Source organism: Pseudomassariella vexata, assembly GCF_002105095.1.
Source record: "Pseudomassariella vexata strain CBS 129021 chromosome Unknown BCR38scaffold_5, whole genome shotgun sequence".
In the NCBI taxonomy this organism is placed as follows: Eukaryota; Fungi; Ascomycota; class Sordariomycetes; order Amphisphaeriales; family Pseudomassariaceae; genus Pseudomassariella; species Pseudomassariella vexata.
The window spans coordinates 2,568,221-2,577,880 of NW_024467960.1; the positions used below are offsets into that span (position 1 = coordinate 2,568,221).

Here is a 9,660-nt window from a genome sequence, read left to right on the forward strand (position 1 = left end):
TTGGATCTAAGAATGAAAATCCTCCTAGATAAGTGTACGAATATTACTAGCCCGGCCCGGTATAGAAACTGTCACGGGCCACAGGTCCCACTTTTGGTGTATATAAATGCTAGGTAGTTTGCACATTAGCAACACCTGAAGGTGTTAATAATTAACCCACCTACCCGCTACAATTAGTCCCTCACAGTGTAACACCTTGATAAACCGATAACGGTTGGATATTCACGTATCTTGCAATATGGCCATAACGTGATAGTAATATGACGATTCTGTGTGATGGATTAATTGTTGTGTGTTCTCTGTCTGATCAGTGGTTAATCACGTGACTATAGAAGCATCACGTGATCGTGTGGATCTGACAATAACGTGGCTAGCTTACAACATACTTGCACATATCTACACATTTGTGCCCAGGACACGTAGGCATCCCCGGAAACGAAGAAGCAGATGTCCAGGTCAAAGCGGCCTGTGAGCAACCACCCAAGACACAACACCCGGCCTCATTCGCACATATAAAGAGAATCGCGAGATCCTACACTTGGAAGAGTTTCAACGATCGATGGGCCACTACCTGCCCTCAACAGTATCGAGATCTAGGGATCGCTATCCACCCGCGACCCCCCGAACTTGGCCTGCCCCGGCAACACCTAGGCAGATTACTCGCAGCGAGGTCGCACCACGGGGATTTCGTGACCTACCACGAGAGACTCCAGCATCGCGACGCACTGCTCAACTGCGGGTGTGGAAAGACAAAGACACCAGTCCACTTCTACTTTTGCAAGCGCGGCCGCAAGGCCACGCCCGGTCATCTAAAAGCGCATATGGCCAAGAATAGTATAGATTCCCTCCTAGGCACGGCCAAGGGAGCTCGTTTGTTTTGTCAATGGGCGGAGGAGACCAATTTCTTTACTGAGATCTGCCCATCGCACTGAACAGGAATGTTAGATGAAGACAGTCCCCTGTAACATAGATTCGACTAGCATAGACCATGCTGGCACTGCGCCCGGCACGTCTCACGTGATGAGACGTTAAATTTCAATCAATCAATCAATCATAACATAAAAACAAGCAGCAGAAGCCATCACTCACAGCACGTCTCTTCCATCCATGAACCCCGCGACCTTGGCAGACCTGTTCAACATGATCGAAGTACCAGCGATCATTCCCATTATCACACTTCCAGAGGACTGGGACGAACCTGGTTTCCGGTTCATTTTCCATGATCGCAAGATGTCCTGTGGAACCTGTGGTTGGAATGGGGAGCCCGAGAGTTTTGTGAATAACGCGCACTACGTGCCAACTCCCGTCCAAGAGGCGCTCGCTTGAAGCAATAGTTGCCCTTCCTGCCAAATACTGGCCGCCTGGAGGTCCGGGTTGAGCCCTGACTCTAACTTCTATGATCGGGACATGGTATATCACACGGCCAAAAATCGCTACTGCATTTTCACAGACCATCTCGGCAGTGGTCTAGCTGGCATACCCCGACGCAGTGGGGAACATATTTTCCGAATCACAAGACAGGGTCCCCCTGCTCGTTTTCGTGGGCGAAAGCTCAATTAATATCTTGCTATGATTCGCATAGTGAAAGCCGTCAATTCCAAGACTCTCAGATGTTTCCTCCCACGCGTTTGATTAATATTAATCGTCACGACCTAGACGGAGATGTTGTATTAGAAGACAGCCTTTCCCTGCCGAAAGACGTCCGATATATCGCCCTAAGCTATTGCTAGGGGGGCTACAGACCTGAATATCAAACGACATCCTCCACACTCAAAGAACGGATAAAACGCATCCCGTGGTCAACACTGCCACCAACATTCAGGGATGCAATAACTTTTACCCGAACCGTTGATATCAACTATCTATAGATCGATAGCGTTTGTATTGTCCAAGAAGATCAGGAGGACTAGCAACGGGAAGCTGGGAGAATGTATCACGTCTACAAGAACGCCTGCGTGACACTGGGCGGTCTATGGGGCGAGAGCAGCAGGTCTGGACTGTTTTCGGATACGACTGATTGGGCCCCGAAATTGGTGGCAAACTTAACGTCTGGCTCTTACGGGTGGCCGCTATTCACCCAACGAATTGACCGCCACCCTGAGTTTCTCAACTTTCAGTATACCGACAATTGGTTCCAACCACCTTTATCGAGGCGAGCTTGGACTTACCAAGAAAGAATAGTATCGCTAAGGCTACTGCTCTTCGGGAAGACGGAATTAGTCTTTATATGCTTCCAGCGTGCTTTTTGTCAGTGTGGTGTTACCGACAACTCTGAGGAATTTAACAGCAAGAAATTCTTTGATACGGTAATCACCCGTGATAATTGTCGAATCAATTCAAGAGACGAAGAACGCGAATCGGCTGCCGCGGAGGAGGCTGTCAACCACAGCAAAAATCAGGAGTCAACCTGGAGGGTAATAGTCACCGAATATTCAGAATTACAATTAACGAAACAGAGCGATAGACTAGCCGGAATCGGAGCCCTAGCCGAGCAATTCCAGGCCGCCCGCCCAGATAACAACTATTTGGCCGGCCTGTGGTCCGGTTCGATTTTCCGGGACCTGCTTTAGTATACACAAGTCCCAGCGGAATATATTTCGAACTTCGAGCGAATAGTATCTCAAGCAACCCCAAGTTGGTCATAGGTATTTTTCCATGGGCAAGCCACCTACCCTGATCGATCGCACTAGTCGCAACAATTCGAACACGTTGTAGCGCTATCGCCATGGCCGGGTCCGACCACTTCTTCGGAACCAACAGAGCTTATTAGCGCAAGCTGCAAGTACAAGGAAGGAAAAACCACTCTGGAAAGCAGCTCTATGATCCTAAGAGGTCGGTTGCTACCGTGCTGGGCTGTGCGGTATAGAAAGAACTTCTCTATGACATATATATGTCATTAGCTGTCAGGGGTCTCGATTGACAAGAACTACGTGAGCATAGACATATACGGTTACATCGGACGGTGGAGCCTTTAGAAGAGAGTTTACCTACTAGCATTGCTCAGGACACCACCTGTTACGGGAAACGTGCCAAATCGTTACTACTTGATACTACAAAAGACGAGTAAAAAGAACTACTTTGCAAGAGTCGGTCCTCGATTTAGATCCGTACTTGGGCGCCAAACCAGTAGCACAGCGCCTCGACACAGAATTTAGGTTGTTTGGAAAAGAAAAACTCTGTAACATAATTTAATTACGGTGGCAGAATTTGATTGCTGGAACACTGACGACTCCATCTCCCAGGACCGCCACTCAACAGAGACATCGATGGATGAGAATTTAGTGCTTGTTACAAAGCAAATCGCTGCATCCCCGAGACTAGTTAAATAGACCAAAACACTTTGACCCCGGTATGTCAATGCTCACACGGATAATCGAAAATTTCATGTAGCCGGGCATCACCTACCAGCTAGCTCATGCTGGGATAATGTTGCATCGTTATATCAACGAGGGGATATAGACTGTTATATAGTGACTTATACGGGTATCAAAGTCTCTTGTACCGGATTATCGTCCCGTGGAATCCTGCGAGGAGACGTTATATCGGTGCGATCGAAATCGACATCTGCTTAATAGAGTCAGATCAATCAACCATGCCGTATGACCAAGCAAGCATCTTCGGGAGGCGCCTTTTTACGTAAAGTAAACACAAAATCCCCAATATTCGCACGAAGGTGCCGCGTGGAATTGCAGACAACGTTTTTCCAAAAACTATTGCATCAGCCTCAGTCAAACAGTCAAGTTTGGTGGTATCCGGCGTGGAGATCGACGCCATTGAGAAAATGGGTCTACAACCCTCCCTCGCAGGCTGCCACGACGGGTCTCTGCTGTCGTACCTGGTGGCGAGATATCAGCGATACAGAAACGGAATGCATCCATGGCAAGTCATCGCCCGCACAATTCAAATCAGCCCCGACATCTGTGTCAGCACCCAGAAATCGTATATGCCTGTCTCCTCCTGGCCGTATTGCTCTTCAAAGAGAGCGGAAACGAGGAGAAACAGCTCACCTCTCTGGGCCTCGACCCCGCCATCTCGTCCATATTCGATGGGTCTTTCGTTCGCGCCGTGTTCCCGGAATACGAGCGAAAGTGGTTTGACAACCCGCAGTGGGCGCAATCAGAAATGGAAAATGCGATGGACAGCAGGAAGGCCGGCTTCTTTGCGGATATGCTGTGGCTGAACGTTAGTTGAAGGTTTTTCGACACTTTAAAGGGGCATTTGTGCTCGCTTCTAAGATGGCGCGGCTAGATGACGAGGTTTTTATGCTTCAAAATTCGGAGGTACCGGTCGTTCTGCGGGAAGAAGGCGGCCATCATGTGCACGTTGGCACCTGTTTCGTAGTGGACTTGATGTTTGGAGAAACCAGAGATTTGGTGGAGTCTGGTAAAAGTCATATTGAGCTGATCAATATAGAATGAATATGAATTCTTATAATAAGGCGGCAGACCAATGATATAAAGTAGGGTATCAGACATTGATAATGAAATACGTGGGCGTTAGCAATACTAGAGTTATGAAGAATGTGACGTGGGCGTCAACATATCTTCATGTCCGGACCTTTCGCGGCACTGATCGACAGCATGCACAGCAACTTCCACGGCAGCAACTACGTCAACATGGAAATTCGGCCGGTCAATCCCATACAGCGCAGCAAGTGCATTACCCGGCTGCTGCGTCTCCGGGGCCACCAACCCCTTTTCCGAATCTTCATCACCCCTACCCGTATTCCCAGTAGGTGCCAGCGACGACGCAGCAGACTTACACCCACCCATCTCTGCCAAGCTAAAGACCGGCTCCCACGGCGCCGTCTTTTCGAATTGACATTGTCTTGGATACCCAAAGCCCGCCACAGCTAGCGCTCGTCGAGTCCATCTATTCGTCACGCTGGCGAAATGCCACTCGACTGACTCAGGGGCTGCCCAGTGGTCGAGTTGGGCACGCAAATCGATCAGTCCTTCGACGGCACCGCTGTCCATATTGTTGACGGCGGAGCAGTCAAGAATTACAGCACGGAGGATGGGGAGCTTACACTCCGTGTCCTTGCTATCTGAATCTTTGCTCAAGCACCTGGGTGCTGGCTCGTTCCAAGGACGGTCCTGCGAAGGGTGATTAGAGTGTAATCGTTGTACGGTGACGGATGGCTGGGGAAGGCTTACACCTGGATGAGCGTATTCCGTCGTGGTGGTCCGTCGCGTTTGATTCATGATGGTTTGGGAGAGGCGGTCGATGTACTGCGCTTGGTTGACGTAGTTGAAGCCCTCTGTGAAGCGATAGATGAATATACCCGAGTGCGGCGTGTGAACATGGATATTGGGGTTTGTGGCGTCATGGCGCTTGAGGGGTAGAAAGATGTCTCGGCATGGCATGTCTGCTTTCGTCGGGGTTGCTCTGGGCAGAGTGGTAGCTAAAGCACTTAATTCTTCTTTATGTAGAACTGCTGTTGTGTATCGAGGGTATCGATAGACGGTGGTCCGGCCAAGGAATTGGCCCTTGGCCCTTGCAAGTCTTACAAGAAGGACGGCGGCGGACAACGCGACGGTGCAGTAAATACCGTTTTCCAACGATGTGAAGACGGACACAAATACCCCGACGAAGTATATAAAAACGTCCAGCGGAGATGTCAACCAAGTTTTGTATAGGTGGTCCGGTGTGGTAATGAGATTGTAAACTGCGTGGATGATCAAGGCGGCTAAACTTGCCATAGGGATGTAGTATAGAACAGAAGTGAGAGCATATAAAGCAAGTAACAAAATGACTCCGTTAAATATCCCAGCTAAGGGAGTTCTCACACCGGCTTTGGATAGGATGGCGGTGCCGCCAAAGGAGCCCGTGGAGGAATATGCGCCGATAAAGGGGCCGAGCAAATTGGTGCATCCGATCGAGATGAGTTCTTGGGATGGAACAACCACGTAATTGTTTATTCTGCCAAACGATTTCCCGATGGCAATGTGTTCGATGATCAGGATGATGACCGTCGCTGGGAGTTCTGGTAGGAGAGCTGACATGAGCTTGGTGTCCAACTTGGGAGGGCCGGCGTGGCTGAAACCTGCACATAGTTAGAGTAAAGAAGAGCGAAATGTGGAATAGGGGCAAGAAACTGCGTACCCGTGGGTAGTTGACCTAAAATGCGGAATTTCTGGTTTTCCAAAGAAATGTTCCGATGCACTAGGAAGCTCACCAAAGTGTACAGAAGAATAGTGAAGGTCAGCCGAAGAGAACACAGCATGTTCCAAAGCCTCACCCTGCCGGGCTGCCGTTTAGCCATGAAGTCGCAGTACCACTTGATGAGTGCCAGCAGAAGCAGACCCGTGAGCCCAACAGCAGCATCGAGTTTCGTCCTTCCCAGGCCCTTACACGTGTTTATAAAAACCTCGTAAGCGGGCCCTTTTGAATTGATGCCTTCGATGCCTAACAGGGCTGGAGTCTGGCTCAGGGTGATGGTGATGGCTGCTCCCGTGACGAACGCAGCAATGGCCACGTGGGGGATGAGTTCGATGATCCAGTCCAGTCTGAGCAGGCCGAAGACGAGGAGAATACATCCTGCGAGGAAAGCGTGGGTTTTGGCTATGTCTTCGGGAGTGAACTCGGGATACTGGTCGCGGACACGAGTGCCGGCCTTGCCGACTAATAAAGAGACCACTGCGGTAGCCTGGAAAACGTTCAACATGGAGTTAACTGGAAGTCAGACGGCAATAAAGACGCTTACGCCGATGGCAATGTCCTTCGAAGTTCCAAACAACCAGTATAGAGATGCGCCAGTAAACGATGTGTATAGCCCATATTCGGGACTGAGGTTGGCAAGGAGGGCGTAAGCCATAGCCTGGGGGACAACAACTAGGCCAAGTGTGACGCCTGGGATGAAATTTGTTAGTTGTGAATAGCCAAGAAACCAACAGCCGGTGAAGAACTTACCAGCAATCACATCGCCGACCAGCCAACGAACGTTATACCGGCAAATCCAATTAGTAAACGGGAAAAGGCTCGACAGGTAGGGCAAGACATCGCGTTTAGACGGTATGCACTCTCGAATCCACTCTTGGACAGTAGGCTCTGCCTCAAAGTACGGATCGAATGGTGCTACAGCACATGTGGCCCGTCCAGCAAGGTCCTTGGGCACTTGTTCGTACCGGGCATCGAGGTCGATACCGACGGCTTTGGCAATAAACGATCTAATATTTTTGGACGCCATTGTGCCTCTCTTTGCCAGTAAAGAAGAAAGTAGTGGCGTTGAACAAATTTTACGTGCATTTTATGGAAAGGGCTCGAGAAAATCTTCTCTTTAGATAAGAGTCGGCGACGCTCGGGCTGAAGATAACTGGGCCTAACCGCAAAGCAGGAGGCAATATGAGCGGCAACGGCAACTGGTGAAGGTTGCATAGGCGTGCGTCCAGCCGCTACTGCCTGAGTATCTTACCGGTGCCAAGGGCGGCACACCACCGAGAGGCGGCTGTAGTCCAGACTTGAGCTTGTTTCGAGGTCGCCCGACAATTCTGAAAATCCACAGGGCCTGTGGTCGGTTTAACCATGACGTATCTGATGGAGATAGGCTGAGAAGGTTCTGAGTTCGATAAGAATTTGGCTGATGGCTAAACTATTCCTGAGAACGTTATGTGCAACCGATGCCGATCAGCCCAAGATCGGGTATCTTGTGTCAGAACCTTCCTGGTACCGAGATTAAACGGCGGCTTGTTGACAGGAGACAGCTGCGATGACAAGTGCCAGGGTAATCCTGACACACCGACAGCCGCCAATTCTCGGCCGGTGTCTGGGACAATTAAGGTTCAGGCAGATGCCGGATGCCGTGGGCTCCATTTCTCCGTGTTCGCCGTCCATAAACCAGAGTGGGATCCCGGGGTGAATGCGTGGTTCAGTTACTCCACCCATGTTGACTCAGGGCTTGTGTTTCAAAGAGCGGTGATGGAGAACTTCGTATTGAAGAGTAGTTGCTGTCTTCCCCTACGAGCGAACACGCAAATGCCAATTGGCACATGAGATTACCTTTGCCTTCCCACTAAGAAACTGCGGCAACCTAGGAGGGTGGGCAGCCGGCAGCCGGCACAAAAGCCGCCCCGGGTAGTGGGGCCCTTCGGATTTCGGCTGTCGGTCTGCGGGGACCGTGATTGGTTCGATCTCAGACCTCTACCCCTATCGAATGGTGCGTCTTTTTCTTTTCTTTTTGAATCTCGTTTATTATACTGTCCTATGGAAGCCTACGGCTTATGAAGACAGTAAGTCGGAAGACCCGAGCTACAGCGGGCTAAACTACCCAGTCCTTGTACTGCAATTTGTATCCTCCGTAACCATGGGTTTTGCCTCGCGCTATCTGGTTTCTGAACTTAACATGGAGATTAAGTTCAATATCGGTGTAGGGCTGTGGATTCTTTAGTAGGACGCCCAACTCTACTAAGTTCTTTTCCCCATCACTTTCGCAGTGTGCACGTGTGGTCCTACAAACCGCCGCTGGATTCGAACCGACTGTGGAATGATGCATCTTACAGGCGTCAAAAGACGGCCTCTTTGTGGAGAATTGCTATCGAAAAATGTGAAACGTAGACTCCCGTATTCTGGTATTAGTTCAATGTCTGGTTGGCCAGCCAAGAAAAGAAGAGTTTAATGACGAGCGACATTTCAAGACGGTGCACAGCTCGAAGTACTTTAGTGCCCGAGTAAAAATAAGCCATTGGGGTCGCCTCCGTGAGTTAAGCATTTGTGAATATTTGATTTCAAACATGCAAAGAGATCAGATATCGTGTGATGAGCCGTAATGAAAGGAATATGGATAGCGACCGAATCGCCTCTCCCAACATTGCTGCTCCCGATTTGAACCTGGATAGGGAATTGCGTGCAATACATATGAGTGGCCCTCTCTTTGGGTGTCAATTATTGTTATGCTTCGATAGAGCTGGCAATATTAGTGATAACTGGATGCTGTGGTTGGTCGTAAAAAGTAACGGCCTTTACGATTCCCCGGGGGCGGTGACATAGCAAAGATATGTGGGCTTGCAATGCTGCTGTGCGTAAAAGGCTGCCGATCATCCAGCCTTTGGTTTCCTTTACGATTCAAAATATTTTAGATTTCCGTTGAAAATCGCTGCAGTATTGATAAATGGTGGTTCTCACATGATTGACTGAAGATGTAGAGCACTTGAAATCACTACTTCGCATGCTCGGCTCGGACGGCTGCATAGGCGGAGAAACTATGCCACCATATTGGTGTGACTACGGTAAGCGAGCAGGAAACCAGGTGATATGCAAGGTCCGCAAAGATCTAAGGCATTGTAAAGTTTTCAGATGGCGGCCAATCATTTTGATTAACTGATTAGATGGTGAATTTGGATGCCCTCAATTTTGATGACACGTCCTTGAGCAGTTGCCCACCAAGCTGATTAAATCGAGGTGCGCATCAACAACCACCAACACGCATATTCTGTATCGAGGAAGAATACGCATCTACTGACGACGGGCAATAGATGCCCGCAGGTTTAAGGTGTAGATGATAGCAACGGACAACAAGATCCTCAACAAGACCTCACTATTCGAGAGATGGAAAAAATAACAAAAGCACCTCAACAGGTACAGACAATGGCCTTAATAGGCAGTAGTAACAGGATAAAACCTCAACGGGTTATCAGAACAACTGATGCCTCAACAGACGAAGGG

The 9,660-nt window shown here is 49.4% G+C and overlaps 3 protein-coding genes across 3 annotated transcripts; 2 read left to right on the forward strand and 1 right to left on the reverse strand.

The window, feature by feature from the left end:
• Window positions 1-1,928: 1,928 nt before the first annotated feature.
• On the forward strand, window positions 1,929-2,570 carry BCR38DRAFT_338665 (uncharacterized protein; the record flags this gene model as incomplete). The annotated part of the gene is made up of 1 exon (XM_040855634.1): window positions 1,929-2,570. One exon carries the CDS (start codon window positions 1,929-1,931, stop codon window positions 2,568-2,570), a length of 642 nt encoding a protein of 213 aa, XP_040717491.1.
• Window positions 2,571-3,328: 758 nt separating this feature from the next.
• Window positions 3,329-4,304, forward strand: BCR38DRAFT_182559 (uncharacterized protein). The gene has a single exon (XM_040853946.1). It carries the CDS (start codon window positions 3,600-3,602, stop codon window positions 4,095-4,097), a length of 498 nt encoding a protein of 165 aa, XP_040717492.1. The 5' UTR covers window positions 3,329-3,599; the 3' UTR covers window positions 4,098-4,304.
• Window positions 4,305-4,511: 207 nt separating this feature from the next.
• Window positions 4,512-7,189, reverse strand: BCR38DRAFT_339887 (sulfate permease; the record flags this gene model as incomplete). Its single annotated transcript, XM_040855730.1, has 5 exons — window positions 4,512-5,096; window positions 5,157-6,046; window positions 6,106-6,649; window positions 6,707-6,852; window positions 6,913-7,189. 5 exons carry the CDS (start codon window positions 7,187-7,189, stop codon window positions 4,512-4,514), a joined length of 2,442 nt encoding a protein of 813 aa, XP_040717493.1.
• Between the last annotated feature and the right edge of the window lie 2,471 nt (window positions 7,190-9,660).

Coding starts and splice junctions, on each gene's coding strand:
- BCR38DRAFT_182559 (XM_040853946.1), top strand. CDS start 3,600: ATGACCAAGCAAGCATCTTCGGGAGGCGCCTTTTTACGTAAAGTAAAC.